Source organism: Arvicola amphibius, chromosome 7 (genome assembly GCF_903992535.2).
Source record: "Arvicola amphibius chromosome 7, mArvAmp1.2, whole genome shotgun sequence".
In the NCBI taxonomy this organism is placed as follows: Eukaryota; Metazoa; Chordata; class Mammalia; order Rodentia; family Cricetidae; genus Arvicola; species Arvicola amphibius.
The window spans coordinates 69,161,341-69,182,284 of record NC_052053.1 but is presented as its reverse complement, the minus strand read 5'-3'; the positions used below and the strand labels follow the sequence as shown (position 1 = coordinate 69,182,284).

At 46.8% G+C, this 20,944-nt stretch overlaps 1 protein-coding gene across 1 annotated transcript; it reads right to left on the bottom strand.

The window, feature by feature from the left end:
* Positions 1–11,813: 11,813 nt before the first annotated feature.
* On the bottom strand, positions 11,814–18,472 carry Atp5mj (ATP synthase membrane subunit j). The gene is made up of 4 exons (XM_038338209.2): positions 18,324–18,472; positions 14,658–14,781; positions 12,946–12,969; positions 11,814–11,985 (listed from the first exon to the last, which is right to left on the bottom strand). Exons 2-4 carry the CDS (start codon positions 14,779–14,781, stop codon positions 11,951–11,953), a joined length of 183 nt encoding a protein of 60 aa, XP_038194137.1. The 5' UTR covers positions 18,324–18,472; the 3' UTR covers positions 11,814–11,950.
* Between the last annotated feature and the right edge of the window lie 2,472 nt (positions 18,473–20,944).

The following is a 20,944-nucleotide window of genomic DNA, read 5'->3' as shown; positions in this document are numbered from 1 at the left end:
GGGTTCTGGGAGGTTGAGTTACTTGCTCAGGGTCTAGGAGAGGACGAGGAGGAGCAGGCTTGACTGACCAGCAAGGAGTGGCAGTCAGGGCCCCAGACAGAGGACAGCTAGGGATGCTGGGAAATGCTGTGTTTCCACTGTTGTTGGGTTTGGGGGCTGGGGGTCGATGACTACACACTCTGGGACCTGAAGGGGTTATTGAGGTATGACATCCAGCCACATGTTCTCCCTCCCAGGCACCAGGTGCCTCTGCTGGCCTGGGCTAGATTTGCAAAGCTGGACGATTACCCAGCTGGCCCTGCCCTGAAGAATCCACTCTGACCCATTTCTACACCAGCTGCACCCAGGAGCTTCCACCCCTACTCCTACTGCGGAATGCCAATCCTCCCACCTTGCCAGCTTAGAGTGGCCTCTCTACTGGGTGTCTGCTCCCCAGGACATAGAGGTCAGACGCACATGCTGTTACAGAAAGGGCAAGCTTGCTAGGTGAGGGTGTGACATGCAGGGCTTCCTTCCATGGTCAAAGGGGCCAAGGTGCTAATTAGGGCAGGCATCCATCCCAAGAGAAGACGAACAAGTGCTGGTGGTGCTCACCTGCTTCAAGGTCACCCTAGTTTAAGGCCGGCTAGTCTATGCCAGTCTGGAAAGACTAAAAGCCCTGAACTCAGGGGCATCTGCCTGATCATGGGTCTCACTTCAGTTTCCTGAAATGTGCCTCCCTCAGCTGACTTGTCTCCATTCCTGGTGTTTGGCTGACCCAGGCTAAAGCCATTCCCAGAACTGGACAATGCCCTTGGCTGGTTCCCCAGGACAATCCCCATGTGACTACCTTGTTTCAGTGTTACTGGAGACCACAAAACCACAGGTGCTCAATGGGTAAGGGTACCGATGCCAGCAGGCCCAACCTCCTCTCTCCTTCAGACATTCACACACTGGTGGATCTCCGAGAAGGGGTGTCCCCTCCCTCAGAGCTCTGAGGTTGGTCTAGGGTTCCTTTTAACCCTGGTCTGCCACTCAGCTGACCAGGCTAGCTGTAATTCCACAAAGTTCTTTTCTTCACTATTTAAGAAATTTTTGTTAAAGCAAGAATTTTACAATCCAAATTACACTTCCTCTCTCAGCTGTCAATTCTATTACTTAAAAGAGAACTGACAGCCTAAGTCATTTCATGGCAAAGAATTTTATGACTAAAGAGAAGGATGCTTTCATTTTATATTTTGCTAAAAATTCTTCTTCCCAGGGTCTGCAAAACATTAATTTGCTACTATATTTCACTATTTGTATGTATGATTTTATTTTCATGCCAATGTCCTGGAGTGGAGCTCAGAGCACGACTTTTGGGGACTGGCTCTCTTCTTCCACCTTGTGAACCCTAAGGCTCAATCTCAGGTTGTCAGACTTGGCAGCGGGCGCCCTTACCTGCCAGGCCATCTCCCCAACCGTCGGTTGTTTTAAATCCAGTAATTTAGGGTCAGCATTGTTCACTAGATCTGGCACTTGCTCAGTACATAAATAAGACTCGAGATTTATTTTCCTTTTTTATTTTGTATTTTTCACAATATTAACCCTTTTAAATGTTTAGACATTTTCCTTTGGTGAAGCATGCATGATCTTAAAGGCTCACGATCCATTTTAAAGAGTTGGAGCTCTGTGCTCTGTTAGCTGTGATCCTGGCAGCTGTTCAGCTGGGTGGGCTTGCAGCACAGCCACAGTTCCATCAGCCTAGAGCAAAGAGCCTGGAGAGTGAACCACACGAAGGGGGTCTGAGTTACCAGCCTCCAACATGGCTGTGGTTTTGCCAGCAACAGCAGGGTATGTGACTTGAAAAAGAGGCAACAGCTGTCCACCCAATGTTTGCTTTTGCTTCCATGCCGGCATGGAAGCCAGAGGTTTCTCTGCCTTCATATGTGAACAATGGGCCATTTCATGGTAGCTCGTGGCTATGCATTAAGATGTTGCTGGGTATGTTAGACTCTTCCGTGCATTGATAGTGGGAAATAGCAGGAGTAGCTGCAGCAGCGGCAACTGAGGATGTGGACCTGTTTGCTGTGTTAGCATGTTAGCTGTGTGCTTGTTGAGGTGACCCAGGGAGCCACATGGTTTCTCTGTGTAGCCCTAGCTGTCCTGGAACTCATTGTGTAGACCAGGCTGGCCTTGAACTCCTAGAGCTCCGTCTGCCTCTGCCTCCCAAGTGCTAGAATTAAAGGCGTGTGACACAGCCACCTGATTAGCTAGTCACTCTTCTTTCCCTTTTCTATCATTTTGGTGTTTACTCATGTATATATGTATATGCCATGTTCTTTAAAAGGCCTGAAGGTGTCAGATCCCCTGGAGCTGGAATTACAGGTAGCTCACAGCTGTCTGATGTGGATGCAGGGAATCAAACTGAGGTCTAGAACAAAAGTACTCACTCTTAGTCATTAAGTGATCTATCCCGCACTGCCACTCCTACTTCATATCTTATTCTATCTATCTATCTATCTATCTATCTATCTATCTATCTATCTATCTATCTATCTATCTATCTATCTATCTATCATCTATCTACATCTATCTATCTATCTATCTATCATCTATCTATCTATCTATCTATCTATCTATCTATCTATCTATCTATCTATCTATCTATTTTTGTATTGAGGCAGGGTCTCACAACATAACTTCGGTTGACCTGGAATTTGCTGTGTAGATGAGGATGACTTCAAGTCACAGAGATCTGCCTGTCCTTTGCCTCTTGGGTGCACTGCCATGCAATTAAAGACCTGCACCACTATGTCTGGCTCCCACCTTATTTTTAATTAATTTACAAAGAGGTTTTATTATTTTTTTAAATTTTGTTTGTTGTTTTATTGTTTTTTTTGAGACAGGGTTTCTTTTTTTAGATTTATTTATTTATTATGTATATAGTATTCTCAGTATTCTGTCTGCAGGCCAGAAAAGGACACCAGATCTCATTACAGATGGTTGTGAGCCACCATGTGGTTGCTGGGAATTGAACTCAGGACCTTTGGAAGAGCAGGCAATACTCTTAACTGCTAAGCCATCTCTCCAGCCCAGTTTTATTATTTTTAATACATCCTTAGTTTTGGTTGACTCCCCCTTCCACCACCATCATCTCCCCAATCTTCACTCAAACCTTTCCCCAGAATTTCCATTCTTTTATTATTTTCATATCACATGATTCTACCATCTACCCCCTATAACTAACCCCCTTCGAGCTTCCTGGAAACACTTGTCCATAAAAATTAGAAGTTGGTCTGGGCAGTGTGGTGCACATGCCTTTAATCCCAGCACTTGGGAGGCAGAGGCAGGTGGATCTCTGTGAATTCAAGGCCAGCCTGGTCTACAGAGCAAGTTTCAGGACAGCCTGGGGGTTGGGGGGGGGCTACACAGAGAAACTCTGTCTCAAAAAAACAAAAATAAATTAGAACTTAGGTTCTACATATAAGCAAGAACATGTGGTATTTGTCCTTTTGAGCTTGGGTTATCTCACTTAATATAATGGTTTTTTTCAGTCCATTCATTTTTCCTGCAAATTTTATAAGTTCCCTTTTCTTTGGCTGAATAACATAGCACTGTGCATATGACCATATTTTTCGTTATCCATGTATCTGTTAGATATCTAGGCTGACTCCACTTCCCAGCTACAGTGACTAGAACGGAAATGAACATGGATAAATAAGCATCTCTCAAAGCTTCATTTAAAAAAAATTAAAGAATATTTACTTTATCCACAGGAGTGTTTTGCTCCCATGTATGTGATGCCTGCAGAGATCAGAAGTCTGATCCTTCTGGACTGAAATTATGGATGGTTGTGAGCTGCCATGTGGTTTCTGGGAACTGAACCTGGGTCCTCTGCAAGAACAAGTGCTCTTAACCACTGAGATTTTTCCAGTGACCCCAAAGGCTTCTTAGTGTGACAAAGACCCTGAGTTCTGCTGCATGCGCTGCTGCCTGGGTCAGTCCTCAGTCCCAGAGGAAGGAACACTGGTGTGTCTTTCTTACAGTCTGGGCCTGCATCCCTGTCTGCATAGTCAAGGAGTGATGCTGGGTCTTTCTTACAGTCTGGGCCTGCATCCCTATCTGCACAGCCTCAGCTCCAATCAGATCTTACAAGCAGCCTTCTCAGCCTTTGCAGCAACCTTTGAGGGAGTGTTTGAAACCCTGTGCTTTGGGAAGAAGTCAAGCACTGCTGAGCCCAGAGAAGGGAGAGAACTTGTAAAGAGCCATCGTGTGGCCGTCAGTTATCAGCTGGTAGCCCGTCTTCTCTTCTGTATCCTCTATGTAGCCTCCCTTTGAAGCTACCCGAGGGGCTTTCTGCTGGCAATGTGGACCAGATTCACTCCAGGAATTGAACTCTAGGCTGGGGCCCAGAATAGGTGTGCTTGGCCAGAGTTCTCTCAGAGACTTGGAGAAGCAGCCAGCAGCCAGGGATGAGCTCTGGGATGTGGAGAGACCCCAGGGGAGGTGGAAGAGATGGGCTTACCTGGGCCTACTTAAGGGTCACCAGTGTCTTTCCTCCAGATTCCTTCCAGATAAAGAGAAACAGCTGCTGCTACGTGGGGATGAATCCCCCTGGGGTTGCCCCCACCTCCACTGTGTTACCCCCCCACCATAGGGACGTGGCAGGGAGAGAGAAACACCTCTCTGTCTCCTTGATGATGTGATCAACCCCCACTCCAGTGAGAGAAAAAGCTGGTGGGATGATCCCATCTGCAATGGTTAACTGCAAGGCCGCGGGGCTAAGCATTCCTTAGGACTCAGCCGGCTGGATCCTGTCAAACAAGAGCCTGGTGTTGGTGCAGCCTGGGGACAAAGGATGCTTTGTTCATCCACAGAATAAACACTTCCCCTGGATATTTACTCCCAGGCTCAAATGTAATAGGGGTGTAAGTTACTATTTAACAGGCAATTGGATACTGGCTGTTGAATTCTGAACTAATTTCCTGGTGGCAAGGGATGGCCATGGCCGCTCAGTTGATGACCAGCCACTCTGTCAGTGACTCAGGAGCAGCTACCGCCTGAGACCAGGACCCTGAGAACCAGACACAGCGGCTACTGCAGTCAGTCTTCCCCAAGAGGCCGGGGAGAAGGTGAGGGAAATGGAGGCCCAGCAAAGGGCATGCTTATTCTGCCCAGGCAAGAAACCTGTCTGTCCATTCACCCTGCACCCACATCAGCTACTTTGGGAGAAATCAGTAAGCATGGGTTTTGGGTGGGGACAGGCTGTCCAATGCCATGGACGCCCATGCCCCAAGCTGCACCCCCATCATTAGCTATTGCCACCATGGACTTCTAGATCAGGGTCAATGGCTGGCACGCATTATCTGTCCATCTTTAGAGATTAAATAAAACCACATGGGGGTGAGGGGTGGCAATTACTCGCAGAGTCCTTGCCCCACACATACAGGCTACGGGTTCCATCTCAGACACTACAAAATTAAATGAACAGGCACCTCAGAAAGATTTACATGTCAACCTTTAAAAATCTAGACGAGGATGTTGGACTGAGATGGTGAAGGGACCCACAGGGAGGAAAGGAAGGCATCTCTCTCCCTGCCTCTGGCTCTGATAGGACCATGGGACACCACTACCCCAGAGCAGTTTGTTCATGGCTTGCTAGATACCCATAGCCTGACACAAAAAGACGAGCGAGGCTATTGACTTGACCCTGTGCAGGTACTGGGACCAGAGAGAGAGGAGGGAATCACTTTGCAGGAGGCCAACATGGGAAAATGTCTTGTGGGTGTCATGGAGGCCTCTGCATGATGCCAGCCTATATGGGCATGCCCAGGAGGGCAGCAGAGGACAGACACTAGAAAGAGGTGTGCAAGGGAGCCAATTAGAAGCCCCAGAGCAACAGAGTTATTCTCTGCTTGCCCATGTAAAGAGATACCATGACCAAGATAACCTTTAGAAGAAAGTATTTGATTGGGGGCTTGCTTACAGTTTCAGAGGGTGAGCTCATGACCATGATGCTGAGGGGTATGGTAGCAGGCAGACATGGTACTGGAGCAGTTCCTAAGAGCTTGTATCTTAGCCAAAAGATGGAGGAAGACAGAGTGGTTTGAATAAGAATGCCCCCCCCCCCCAGGCTCATCTATTTGAAGTTTGCTTCTCAGAAGAACTGGGTTAGGAGGGGTGGTCTTGTTGGAGGAGGTATGCCACAGGGGGGTGGGCTTTGAGGTCTCAAAAGCCCATGCCAGGTTCAGTCTCCATTCCTCTTCCTCCATCTTTTGGAGGTGCTAGGCCCTCTCAGGCTGATGAAGTAGGTCTGCCCTTTTGCCCCAGGACAAACATGGAGAGCGGGAGGGGGGGGGGCGGGGTGGGCTGCTACTGAGCTCCGCAGGGCAACACTGATTGGATTGGATCCGCAAACGGCTTAAAGGCAATGTGAAGGAAACAACCCTCTCTTCTCTGTGGGATCCTGTGGCTGGAGGGGCAGGTCCTCTGTGTGGAACGGGGAGAAGCCTCAAGTGCCCACAAGCTGGCACAAGCTGTGCAGTGGTCCTGGGGAGCCCTTCTAGGTGATGGATGCAGGCAAACCACACAGGTTGAGAGGCAGCGGTGCCTCTGCAGATGGGGTGAGCTTCAGAGCCACTCTGGCTGCCTGGGTAGATGCATGGAGGATCTCTGGTGCCGGTTTCAGTAGAATAGCCATTTGGCTACAAGGCTGGGGCAGGAACAGAAAAACAAGCTCTCACTCTCTCCCCTTTCAAAAGAGAAAAAAAGCCTGCATTTCTATAGCAGAGAGAATCCATTGTGGCTCTAAGAACCTGAGCCTGTCGGGACAGGTGGTGTCTCTGTGTGGCTCCTTACTGTCCCCACAGCAGTCCCTTTGTGGGCGGAGAGATGGTGGCCTCCTGCCAGTCTCCTGGATACTTGAGGACACCAGTAGTCCATCATGATGTTCCCAAGCCTTGGTTTGGGGCTATCAGGTCACCTGACGACAGGTGAGTGGGAAGGGACTAGTGAAACCTCTGTGTAGATGAGGGTCCTCCAGTCCTCTGATTCTGTCCTCTCCATTCCGAAGGCATCCAGGGCTCTAGGGTGGGCCATCGGACGGAGATTCCCACATGGCAAGTCATATTCAGAGATTCATCTGCCTCTGCCTTCCGAGTGCTGGGATTAAAGGCCTGTGCTACCATCTCCTGGCTGTACCTTTTCTTTTTCCAGTGCCCCTTTCTTCCCAGTGCTAGGGACTGGATCTAGGACCTCATATAGACAGGTGAATAGTCTGCCAACACATTTTCTATTGTTCTTCTTTTCTTTTTCTTTTTTGAAACAGGGTCTCACTGTGTAGCCCTGACTGCCCTAGAACTTAATACTTAGATGAGGCTGTCCTCAGACTCACAGATTTGCTCGCCTCTGCCTCTCCAGTGCTGAGATGAAAGGTGTGCGCTGCTCTACCTAGCTCTATGGTATCTTTATTTGCTTATATAGTTTTTATGCAAGGCTCGCAGTTTCTGTTTCAATCTCTAGCCCTCCTAGCAGTTATTTTATTTTCTCACATTCTGTGGAGTTTGGGTTAATCAGCAGTGTTGGCTGGGGGTTCAACTCTGAGACTTGTTGCCTCTAGACTGCTTAGGCCTGAAGTACAAATTAAAGTTTCTGCCCTGTCAGCAGAAAAGCCCTTATCCCTGGACCTCTACTGCTAAGCTAGGCCATTCTTGTGCATGGCCTGGCCTGTGAAGTATGAAGACCCAGTCTCACTCCCTTGTCATCATGGAGGAACTTTTATATGATCACTAATATTCCTTGTTCTGTCTTAGCAGGAGCTAGAAAATGAACTAAGTAAACAAATAAAGATAGGTCTGGAAGGATTGCTCAGGCTGGCCTCAGACCAGCAAGGATCTTCTTGCGAAGTCTCTCAAGCAACTGGTTGGGGCTACAGATGCACATCACACTTGACGATGGTTCTACTTGACTGCCATTCTGTACAGTTAAACTTAGCAGAAATCCAGAATGTGGGGTGAGGAGACAGCTCAGACGAGTGCTTACTGCTTCTTTAGAGGTTCCAGGACTCACACTGAGTAGCTCACAACTGCCATCCATGCTTCCAAGTCCAGTTCTATGCCCTCTTCTGCCCTGAGGGCACCTGAACACACATGACATATACTCAAATACATACACACTAAAAATTAAGTATTTTAAAAATGCAAATGCATTCCTACTATCCTAGATCTTGAGAAGTTGGGGCAGAATAATGAATTTGAGGCCAGCATGGGCTACACAGTGAGACCCTGTCTCAAAGTAGTTCAAACGAGCTTAACTAAATAAAATAATGATAACAAGACCAAACCAAAGACCAACACCCAAACCAATAAAATAAAACCCCTCGGAATTCTACTGTAAATGCCTGGTTTGATGTTAGATCAGACATAAGAACAGTAACTGTCATGGCTCACATCTGTAACCCCAGTGCTCAGGAGGCTGAGGCAGAAGGACTGTCATTGAATTTGAAGCCCCCTACGATACATAGTGAATGCCAGACCATTCTGGTTTACAGTGAGACCTCCTCAAAAACATCGAATCAAACGAACCTGCCTACTGCTCCCCAGAGCCCAGTAGAGTGACAGCACAGTTGTCAGCGAGCTCTCAGCCCACAAGGCCACTAGGGTGACCACTGTTTGCCCAGATTTTGGCTCCACCTACAGGTCACTTTCAGTACAAGACTTGCTGTTTCCAAAATCCTGGTGGGTTCAGAAAGTATTCTCTCGGCTTACAGATAGCAAGTGGGGTCTGGACAGGTATTGGGGGCTGTGGACCCCCAGACCCTGAATTTCCTGTAAACAACTTATGCTTGCAACTGCTCTGAGCAAAACAACTTGTTTTCCTGTGCTTGCAGCTGCTCTGAGCACGAGACCCTTAGGAGTTCCTGATGGCAGGGGAGTGGTTTCTGGTGGTTTTGGCTGGGACGTGACTATCAGTTACGGATCCCTTTATATGCTGCCCTGGAACACAATAAAGGGGGCATTCTTGGGGAATTCAAGGATGACCCGTGTCTCTGTGTTTAAATCTCCAGGCCCTTGCCGGAGACTGGTGGGCCATTCATAGTGCAGGCAGTATGCTACAGGTAGCACACGTAGTAGCACGGACACTTACAGACAGGTTTTCTTTTTTATTGCCGTTATTCATTTTTAAAACCATGATCTTGCCGGGTGGTGGTGGCGCATGCCTTTAATCCCAGCACTCGGGAGGCAGAATTAGGTGCATCTCTGTGAGTATGAGACCAGCCTGTCTACAAGAGCTAGTTCCAGAAGAGACTACAAAGCTACAGAGAAACCCTGTCTTGAAAAACCAAAAATAAATAAAACCATGCTCTCGCTGTATAAACAGGGCTAGTTTCCAACATGTAATCTTCCTGCCTCTGCCGCATGAGTGCTGAGATCAGAGGCACAGGTCACAGCAGCCCACATGGAGAACCGACCAGTTCTGATCTCCAGAACTGCAGGAACACTACTTAGTAACTGGGAAGAGCAACTGTCCAACCTGTGTGGGGAGCAATTCTGAGGCAGGTGCAACCAGCTGTCGGCAGACTCAGCCTCCCTATGTCCTTCCGGCCTGGCACTTGATAGCCCGAACTGCCTAAGCTTGTGTTCACGAACAGCAGCCACTGCCAAGCCTGTCCTTAGTGGACTGGCCATTTCTAAGACCTGGTCTTGGGCATCAAGCATATCTTGGGAACCTAGAAACAGTAACTTGTCGAGCTCTTTCCCAGACTAGTGGAAGGAGACACATGGAAGGAGTCCATGCCTACAGCCTTTAGTTGATTTCAATGCACAACTGAGAAAAGCTGGTGCAGACTACCATCTTTCCTGTTTCAAGTCAGTCTCACCATGAAATTCTGGTTGACTTACTCGAGATCTGTCTCCACAGCTGTGGTGGCTATTTTCTCAACTTGCCAGAAGCTAGTCATCTAAGAGGAGTGAACCTCAGTTGAGAAAAATGCCTCCTTCTGTAGGCAGCCTGTAGGGCATCTTCTTAGCGACTCATGTAGCAAGGCTCAACCCGTGACTTGGCTGGTGGTCCCAAGGTGCTTTAATGTGGGTTGAGCAAGCCAGTAAGCAGCATCCCTCCATGGCCTCTGCATCAGCTCCTGCCTCCAGATTCCTGTTCTCATTTGGTTTTAGTCCCTGCCTTGGCTCCCCTCAATGGACTGTGACTCAGAACGTAAGTCAAACCCTTTCCTTCCCAAGTTGCTTTCGGTCATGGTGTTTCATTACAGCAACAGTAACTAGCCCTAAGATAGGAGCTACGGATTTAGAGGTATGCACCACCATCTCTGTCATCGATCCTGTAGCCCATCTAGCCTCACTCAGAACTTTTTATTCTCTTGCCTCAACTTCTCAAGAGCTGAGATCACAGGTATAAGGCATCATGCCTGGCTGTTGTGGAATATTATTTTAACTAGGCAAAGACATGTAACATTTGTTTATGCTGCCGACTATTACTGTAACTGTGTACAGGTGTGTTACTTTTATTTATGCTCATCTGTTTAACTATGTAAAGGTGTGTTGTGTGTTCCACTCTGCCTGCTTAAGGCACCCGATTGGTCTAATAGAGCTTAACGGCCATGAGTTAGGCAGAAGAGGGACTGGCAAGGCTGGCATGCAGGGAGAATAAGCAGGGAGGCGCCAGAGTGGGAAGAGAGAATGAGGAAGACACCCAGAGCAAGAAGCCTGGCAGCCCCACAGGCCAGACACAAGGGGCAGTGAAAGATATACTTCAGAAGGAAAGAAACTTAAAAAGCCCCAAGGTTAAATGTAGATAAAGAGAAACAGGCTAATTTAAAAGAGCTAGCCAAAACCAAGCCTAAGCTAGGCTGAGCATTCATAATAAATCTCTGTGTCATAATCTGGGAGCTGGTTGATGGCTCAAAGAGAAAGCCAAGGCCATTTTAGAACTTGTGGTCCTGTCTCACCTTCCCAAACACTGGGTTATAAGACCGTATCCACACACAGGTCCCCATTGGCTTATTTTATTGCTTACTTTCCTCTGATTGATTACTCGGACGTAATTTTGCCCCAGAGCTCATGCCGACCATGTGCTCCGAGGATGAACTCCCACAAAAATCAAACAGGTGTTCATGCACAGGTGGAGGTCACTGAGAAAGAGGTGGCTTTCTCCTTTCGCTACAAAGGCCCTGTGGCTCAAACTCAAGTTATCAGGGGACAAGCACCTCTACATGCTGAGCCATTGTACCAGCCTTCTTTCCATTAACACGTTTTATCAATGAGCATGTATGCATGTTATATGTATACAGATACCCAAAGAGGGTGTTGGATCTTCTGGCGCCAGAATCAGTAAGTATTTAAGCTGCTTGATGTGGACCATCCCAGCTTCCAGCTCCTTCCACCTGTCTTTTAAATAGTTTATTTTGAGACAGGTTTCAGTAGCTCAGGCTAGCTGTGAGCTCAGAACTTATGTCCTCGCTGCTCTGTCCGGGATTAGTGGTGTGCGCCACCACGCTTGTCCATGCCCTCTTACTTCACCACTTCACAAGTTAACGTTGTTCCCCTTTATCTTCTTATTGACCCTTATAAAACATTTCCAAGTTAGCTCTTAAAATAATTAACATCTTCTTTCCCAAAATATGAAACCAAGATCAGAGAAGTCAGATAGGCAGAGGCAAAACCATTTAACGAATAATTATAGAATATTGGAGTTGGAGTTTGTATCTAGACACTAGTGACCAGTCTCTATGGGAGCACACATTGCTTCTCATCTTCAGGTTTCCTAAGGAAGGTGGCTCAGAGGTTGTGATGGAGGAATTATTCAGGGGAAGCAGAGAGTAGTATCCACAGGAAGGGTGCTACTCAGACACATTTATTGATGCCACGTTGTAAATGGTACTTAGGGAAGTGTACAGCGATGTTTCATGTTCCCATCTAACACACTTGCTTAAGTTTAGCCGACAGGATTCATCTTGAGTGGACTCGGTGAGCGGTTAGTGATGACCATGGGCAGGTGCAGAACTTGAGCCTTCCAAGGAGAGGAACAAAGTGATTCAGTTTAGAAGCAAGAACAGAATATAATTTACTGTTTAAAGTATCAAGTTAGACAATTCACCTTCAATGCTACAAAACAGAATGGGGGCAGGGTATGGTGTACATACCATTAATCCCAACACTTGGGAGGCAGAGGCAAGAGGATATCTAATTTCAAGGCCTAGCCTGGTTTACATAGTAAATTCCAGATCAGCTAAGCTGACAGTGAGATCTTGCCTCAAAAACAAAAAAAATTCCCTGCCCTAATCCAATCAACAAAACAAAACTCTCACCTAGGGGGCTGCAGAGCAGCTGGGAGGATAAGAGCACTCACTGGCTGCTTTTCCAGAAGTCCCGAGTTCAATTCCCAGCAACCACATGGGGGCTCACAACCACTTACAATAGGATCTAATGCCCTCTTCTGACATGCAGACAGAACACTGTAAACATAATAAATAAAACCCCACCCAGAATGGGGGTGGGAGCCACTTCTATATGACACACGCAGCACAGTTCCACACCTGTGCAAGCAATGCTGATGCTGCAGTCCACTCTCGGGAGCAGAGGAAGGTCTCCCGTGCAGAAGCTCAGGAAATCAGTCCTGGGTTCGTGTAAGTCTCAGATGACCACAGTGTCAGTGCCAGGGCACAAACTTATCACATACTTTCCTCCAAATAAAACGGGAGCTTCAGTAGCATGGTAACCAGCTAACCTGTGTCTTCCTACTGGTGGCGTTAGCTACCCGCTCTCTCTGTCACTGCCAGAAGCGTTACTTGGCCCAAAGGGTGCTCACTGTAACATTTAACTGCTAATGTCTTGATCTTTAGTATTTCCACAGTATCTTATAGAATTGCGGAACCAGGCATCTGTTTCAATTCAGGACTCATAAAACTTGTTTTGAAAAGCTATGGTGGCCTTATTCAATCCACAACCATCCAAGAAGCAGAACTCTTACCTTTCAAAGCTTTACTTCTTTTATCTAAAACAGAAGAGAAAGTCAGTTACACCAATGCCCTACAAAAGTGCCCCGTCAATAATTGTCAAAAATCAATGTGACTGCAGGCTTCACACGTTAGGTAAAGCATACAGCATGCTTTCAGAAACAGTAATGGCTGCGTGTCATAGTCATTTCTTTATCCAAAGTTGGAAAACTGGCATACAAAGTAGGAGGTCTCAAGACAGCACGTACACAGCCACTCATGTCCTGTTCCCTCTCTTCCCTCTGCCCTCACTTGCTCTCCTCTGCCCTCAGCCGTCTCCTGCACACAACAGCCCCTTTTTACTTTCATGGCAAGTGTTCATGCGTAAGCAGACTGCGAGAAGATGTGCGAGAAGATGTCTTTCTGAGTCTGACATGTCATTAGCAGGACAATCTTCACTTCTATTCATTTTCTTGCAAATAACATTTTTTCTTTTATAGCTGACTAAAATTCCACTTTTCTTTTCTATTACCTTTTTTTTTTTTTTTTTTTTTTTTTTTTTTTTTTTTTTAGTCTAAGCTCTCCCAACAAGGGCTATTTCAGCTACTTTATTCCATATTTTTTTTTTTTTTTTTTTTTTTTTTTTTTTGGTTTTTCGAGACAAGGTTTCTCTGCAGCTTTTTTAGAGCCTGTCCTGGAACTAGCTCTTGTAGACCAGGCTGGCCTCGAACTCACAGAGATCCGCCTGCCTCTGCCTCCCGAGTGCTGGGATTAAAGGCGTGCGCCACCACCGCCCGGCTCCATATTTTTTTTATTCATTCATTTGTTGATGGGTATCCAAGATCATAGTTCTGGACCAGCCAGATGGCTCAGCAGGTAAAGGCGCTTGCTGCACAAGCCTGGAGTGACCCGAGTTCAATCCCTGGGACCCACATACAGGTGAAGGGGAGAACCAACTGCATCCCTCTGTACACATGCTATGACAACTGTACCCCACACACATCATGTTTATCTACATGCATAGGATAATTTTTTTGTTTGTTTGTTTATGGTTTTTTTTTTTTTTTTTGAGACAGGATTTCTCAGTTGCTTTGGAGCCTGTCCTGGAACTAGCTCTTGTAGACCAGGCTGGCCTCGAACTCAAGAGATCCACCTGCCTCTGCCTCCCGAGTGCTGGGATTAAAGGTGTGCGCCACCACCGTCCAGCAGGATAGAAATATTTTTAAAAGTCATAGTTCCCTAATTGTGATTTTTTTATTGTAGGAAATTATTTTAAGGTGTGTTATTTTTGTTTATGCTGCATTTAACTCTGTGAAGCTGTGATTCTCTGCCTAAAACACCTGATGGTTTAATAGAGAGCTGAACGGCCAATAGCGAGGCAGGAGAAAGAATAGGCAGGGCTGGCAGGTAAAGTATCATTAGAAGAAATGTGGGCAGAGGAAGGAGCAATAGAACAAGGAGAGGAAGACACTAGGGGCCAGCCACCCAGCTTTGGAGTAAGATCGAAAGTAAGATATAAAAAAATGGAGAAAGGAAAAAGCCCAGAGGCAAAAGATGATGAGATAAAGCTACCTAGAAACAATCCAAGCTAAGGCTGGGCTTATAAGAAAGAGTTGAGTGGCAGGTCCCCCTAAAGACCAAAGAGTAAAGAGCTTAAGAGTAAACAACCAATACCAAATATTTTTTTTTTTTATCTGAAACACCACCCCTGCCAACTTTGAAGAATTACATAAAAACATAAACCTACCAGCACTCCTGATTTTATAAAGGATGAAGGTCATCAACCCCATTCCTACCCAAATTTCCTGGTAAACCTGGGTATAGTAGGGTTTCATGGGGACCCAGACATTCTTAATAAGGCTTTGAAGCATCTGGAAAAGAACAAACATTAAGATTACTGCTAGCGCATACCCAATTGGCAGGATACTTTCATTATTTCACCTGACAGTGTTCTAGCCCACAGGCTCTGTGGAGCTCTCTGAACTGAAACCCCTCCAGCAGGCTCCCCTTAAGCCTATCTGCCACTAATGCTAGCCCCAAATCACACGCCACTTTTTTGACCTTTGGGTGGAAACACTCCTTTCAGCATTATTAGTGTTCCAAATTGGTGGGGGAAAAAACCAAACCAAACCAAACCGAACCAAACAAAAAAACAACCAGGGTTAGGCATGCTCATTTCTGTGGGAACAATACCCAGGCCTGGTAAAGTGGCACACTTTCACCTCCAGTTGCTCAGTGCTGAGATTGATGGATGAATACAGAACAATACAGGATGAGCCAAATATGATCGCTCTCAAAGTAATGTTTCCTATTTCTTTACAATTTACCACAGATTCCAAACCGGATACTCTCTCATTCTCAACTGGTGGTTGTGAGACATCCGATGACTCCAAGAGCGCCAGGAACATCCAGCTCTGAGCCCTTCTCGTTTGACCTGGAAACCCCTTACCTTGAAGGCCTGCTCTGCACCACTACTGCAGAGAGTTCTACCTCTCAGCGTTCTCTGGCTTTCCACAACTGTTTATTAATCCTATAGTACAGACCTGTCAGAAGTTCAGTCTAGGTAAAGGCCAGTGGCTGCCCTTGAATTACTGAGATGTGGACCATACTGACTCAGCAGAAGAGAAGGGGACATGTGCTGGGGAGGAAACAAGGAAGAGCCAGGCCATCTGGAGAAGTGACTTTGGCAGAAGCACTCATAATGAACTTGAAGATCAGGGACGAATGTGGCTGCCAGACACAAACCACTAATTTAGATGTCTCACTTGTCTGACAGGGACAGTAAAACAGTTCTACCCGAAGGGGCTGCTATGATCGTAAGTGAGTTAGTATATGTAGAATGCACACAACACTGGCACCGTTTCGAAAGTACCTGTTATACAGAATGTTATTGTGAACCAGGGAACATGTGCACACCAACTAGGTCCTTGAGTTTAGATTCTAATCTAAGGATGTCCTCCCAAGGGTGGAGATGGCTCAGCCAGTTATGGTCCCAGAACCTACATGGTGGCTTACAACCATCTGCAATGTAACTCCAGTTTCAGGGGGTCTGACACTGCCTTTTGACCCTCCAAGGGCACATACAGAGTACACATACATACACACAGGCAAAACACATACATAAATCTAAAACAAAACAAAACAAAAGCCCCAAACAGCACCATTTACTGCTTGACAATACTCCTATACTACTATACTCCCAAAACTACCCATGACCCAAACTAGATTAGAGCATACCAAATCTGGTCTATACTCCTGGTTACTGTAGCAATCTATCCCTATGGTCTTGCTTCCTGCTCTCTCCTATGGGAATGAACTTAAATTGAAGAACGGCCTGAAGGTTAGCTAGCCCAGGGAGTTAACTCATAGCGTGTGGCTATTATCTTCTCCTGGACTGTATCAGTCCCTAAATTCCTAATATTTGTATTCAGATGCTCTAACATGATAGTCCTACCTTGGATATCCTTCGGAGGTGGCCTTTGGAAAGCTAAAGAATCCCAAGCTACTGAGTGACAGACAAGGACTCAAAGTATTGCAAAGGACCAGCAGGTTAGAAATTCCAGCTCTGCTCTCAACTTTAGGAACTCCCTAAATCTCCTGTGTCAGGTTTTTCTGTCAATCAAGGACCTTTTACTTGCTCCACAGAGCTCTTGAAATATAAAGGGTCTAGCCTAGGACCTACTGAAGAGTAAGCACGCAGTAAATGATCAAACCTGTAACAAGGAATTGCTACAAAAACTCAACAGACAGCAGCAATTGCTAGGCCACTGGGATTCTAAGGGGGGACCTGAAAGGGATTCCTCTTTTCCTCTAGCAGGCTAAGTACAAGCGTTAAGACCTGATATCAAGAACAGGCAGTGTTGGTTGTGCATGCCTTTGACTTGGGAGGCTGTAGCAGGTGTATCTCTGTGAGTTCAAGTCCAGCCTGGTCTACATAGAAAATTTCTTTTTTTTTTCCCCCCCAGACAGGGTTTCTCTGTAGCTTTGGAGCCTATCCTGGAACTCACTCTGGAGACCAGACTGGCTTTGAACTCACAGAGATCTCCCTGCCTCGGCCTCCCAAGTGCTGGGATTAAAGGTGTGTGCCACCATGCCTGGCAGAGAAACCCTGTCTTAGAAAACAAAATAAAAAAGAAGTGGGACTTGGGTGCTGGAGAGATGGCTCAATGGTTATGAGCATTGCCTGCTCTTCCAAAGGTCCTGAGTTCAATTCCCAGCAACCACATGGTGGGTCACTGGCCGGCAGACACACACACACACACAGAATATTGTATACATAATAAATAAATAAATAAGTATTTTTTTAAAAAAAAAAAAAAGTGGGACTGATTCACTGATAGCCCAGCGTAATGGCGTGTGCACCGGGGAGGCAGATGAACCTTTCTTAGCTCTAGTTAGCTCTAGGCCAGCCTGGTCTACAAAGCAAGTTCCAGGATAGCCAGGGCTGCGATAGAGAAACCCTGTCTCAACGCCCCCTGCCCCCAAAAGGGAAGTGCTATTTATCACACGAGGGCCTAAAAGGAGAAAGTAAACTACAAGGATAGAAAAAGACTTCGATTACCTATGGATTTTGCTCAGGATCTGGGGACCCTGGCACTGTTTTATTCTACGGAGACTGCCTATGCCTGCAAAGTTTTTGAAAATTAAAGTAACAGCAAGCGTGCAGTACACTGTAAAGAGAGGACACGTGACAGGCTAAGGTTAATAATGTGGTTTGATACAATTTCGAACATCTCCCTTGCCAATGCCTAACTTGGAAGAAACCTGTGGCATAAAGGAAAGAAGGCAGTAACTTTGGAGTGATGCTTCTTGGTTCGGCCTCTAGCTGCATCAGTAACTAGTTTAAATAACTTGGGTAGGTAACAGGATGCTCACAGTTGATGGTGGCATGCCTCTTTGCCAAAGCCTATGTACACAGGCCCATCCATGTGTCCATAATGCTGCCTGAGATGGGCCTTCACCAGAATCTAGCCCCTGGACAACACCTTCTCTGTGATGATTCTAGGTGCCTCCCCATGAAGTCTTGAGGAATAACCCCTCTATCAGTATAGAGAAATGATCTCAGAGCACACCCTCCCAGACCCTTGTTAATGCCAAGGACTGGCGACAATCCCTCTCCCGGACAATCGGGGAGCATGACTCCAGGAACACCCTTGCAGGTCTGGAGAACTGACCGCCGAGCACATTCTCGCAGTCGGCGTGACTGACCCCCGGGCACTCCCCGGCCGCACTCGTGGGAACCCCGTGGACCCTCCTCACAGTCCGCGGCGCAGGGTCTGCTCCAAGGTCAGCGAGGACCGCAGAGTCCCTGGCCTGCGCTCCCGACCTACCTCAGCCCCACCGCACCCCGCCCCGGTCCCTCTCCAGTTCCCGTTGTTGGGAATACAGGAAAAGGTCCCGGCCCGGCTCTCACCTCAGCGGGACTAAGGCCACAGGCCACACCAGATTTCCAAAAGTCTGGGAAAGGTCACTGAGCACGCAGGCGCTGCGCGGGGCCAGCCGGGAAAGCGGAAGGAACGGAGGCTCCAGGAGCCGGCTGCCGGGCCTTCTGCGCCTGCGCACCACAGCGCCCCCGGTGGTCACCCGGGTGCTGCAAGCTTGGATGGGAGTTGGCCCAAACCAGGAGTTGCTGGGAGGTGGAGTCTACTGTGTCTCTCTGGTGTCTTAACACTGACGTGGGTTTCCGGAAACACCGGGCTTTCAGTACCGAACCCAATACAGTAGACAGTCCAGATAAATTGACCTTAAGACAAACAAAAAGCCCCTTTACAGGGTTTAAATCTTTAAACCCAGCACTCAAGAAGCTGAGGCAGCAGGCCTGGGCTACAGCGTGAGACTGCCTGGTAAACCAAAAGTCGGGTGTGGTGTTACACGCCTTTAATCCCAGCACCAGGGAGGCAGAGGCCGGAGGATCTCTGTGAGTTCAAGGCCAACCTGGTCTACACTTGAGTTCCAGGACAGCCAGAGCTACACAGAGTCTCCTAAAACAAAAAATAAAAAACTGAAACAAAGCAAAGGCAGGTCTTAGTGGCGCAGGTCTTTAATCCTAGCACTTAGGAGGCAGAGGCACAGGGTGGGGGTGGAGTAAGGGGTGAGGCGGTGGGAGGGTCAGGAGTAAGGGGATGTTTCTCTTGAGTGTGACACTAGGGTGTTCTATATAGCAATTCTGGTCGGGACTATTACATTCCCACCTTCCCAAACAAAGAAAACACCAAAGGAAACAAAGCAATAAAGGAAAAAGAAACCCTCTTTACTTGATTTTTTTCCGAGATAAGGTTTTATTCTATGTTGCCTGGAACTCGCTATGTAAACCAGGCTGGCTTCAAATTCAGAAGTTTGCCTGCCTCTGCCTCCTGAATACTGGGATTAAAGGCCTGCACCATTACGCCAAGCTTTTTTTGTTTCTTGCCATTTCCCCCAGTATTGCTAACTTTTGTGCTACATATTTGAATAAGCAGCCATTTTGAGCATAGCACTTATCTTTAAAAGACGTTGGAAAGTGATTTAAAGACTTCTGCAGGAACTCCAGGGACTGGACCTAGTAGTTTTTTGTTTTTGTTTTTGTTTTTTTTTTAAATAAATACACTAGCTGTTTGTGGTGTGCATATAATCCTCGCACTTGGAAAACAGAGGATGATCAGGATTTTACGACCATCCTGGGCTACGTGAGACCCTGTTTCTAAACAAAAACTAGCCGGGCGGTGGTGGTGCACGCCATTAATCCCGGCACCCAGGAGGCAGAGGCAGGCCGATCTCTGTGACTTTGAGGTCAGTCTGGTCTACAGAGGGAGTTCCATCCACATCATGCTCCAAAGATACAAAGAAACCCTGTTTTGAAAAACCAACCAACCAACCAACCAACCAACCAACCAACCAACCAACCATTGTTCTTGCTTTATTTTAGCCTTGAGCTAGTTCCAGGATAGGCTCCAAAGCTACAGAGAAACCCTGTCTCGAACCCCCCCCCCCAAAAAAAGGCTTAATTTTATTGTGTTTTGTTCACATCCATGTCTGTGTACCAGGTTTGTGCCTGGTGTCCTCAGAGGTCAGAAAAGGGCATTGGATACCCTACAACTGTAATTAAGGATGGCTGTGATCTACCATTCGGTGCTGGTCCTTTGGAAGAGCACCAAGTGCTCTGAATCACCTAGGCATATCTCCAGGCCCATACCTTTGTTTAAGGAACCACTAAATCATCAGCAGAAAGTGGGAAAACAAATCTATCTGTTGAATTAAAACAAATTAGGGCATGGGGATTTAGTTCAGTGATAGCGCTTGCTCAATCATAAGGCCCTGGATTTAGTCTTCAGCTGGGGATGGGTGGGTGGGCAGGTGACTCAAAATAACAAAAAAAGAAAAAAAAGGTTCTGGCAGTGGTGGTGTATGCCCTTAATCCCAGCACTTGAGAGGCAGAGGTAGGCAGATCTGTGAGTTGGAGGCTCCTGGTCTATAAAGAGAGTCTCAGGACAGCCAGGGCTGTTACATGGAGAAACTCTGCTTTGAAAAACCAAACAGAACCAATCAACCAAACAAACAAAAAAAAAAAAACTAAAAAAAAATTTGGTATGTTTAGCAATTGCCAAAACAGAAGCCAGGAGAAATAATAAGAGACACAGACAAACAAGAGAAGACAAAGATACCTCACAGAAACAAAGCCCGCAGTAGCCAGTCCAGTGCAGCTGGGATTGTCTCCCTCTCCTTTCCTCTTTTATTTTTTTCCCTTAAAATTTTTTACTATGTGGATGTGTGTGTGTGTGTGTGTGTGTGTGTGAATCAAAGTACCATGGTATCCATGTAGAGTGACAGGAAATCCACAGTCTCAGGCATCACACTCAAGTGGTCAGACACCTTTACCCACTGACCCATCTAGCTAGCCTTCCTTTGTTGTTGTTGTCTTGTTGTTGTTTTTTTTTTTTTCTCGAGACAGGGTTTCTCTGTGTTACAGGCCTAGCTGTCCTGGAACTAGTTCTTATAGACCAGGTTGGCCTCGAATTCACAGAACTCCACCTGCTCCTGCCTCCCAAGTGCTGGGAT

What these genes read in the sequence shown, in the direction of transcription:
- Atp5mj (XM_038338209.2), bottom strand. Translation starts at nt 14,781, where the DNA reads ATGCTTCAAAGCCTTATTAAGAATGTCTGGGTCCCCATGAAACCCTAC. An exon ending in TTATAAAATCAGGAGTGCTG is followed by an intron (nt 12,970 to 14,657) that starts GTAGGTTTATGT and finishes CTTCTGTTTTAG; the next exon opens with ATAAAAGAAGTAAAGCTTTG. An exon ending in AAGAAGTAAAGCTTTGAAAG is followed by an intron (nt 11,986 to 12,945) that starts GTAAGAGTTCTG and finishes TCTCCTTGGAAG; the next exon opens with GCTCAAGTTCTGCACCTGCC.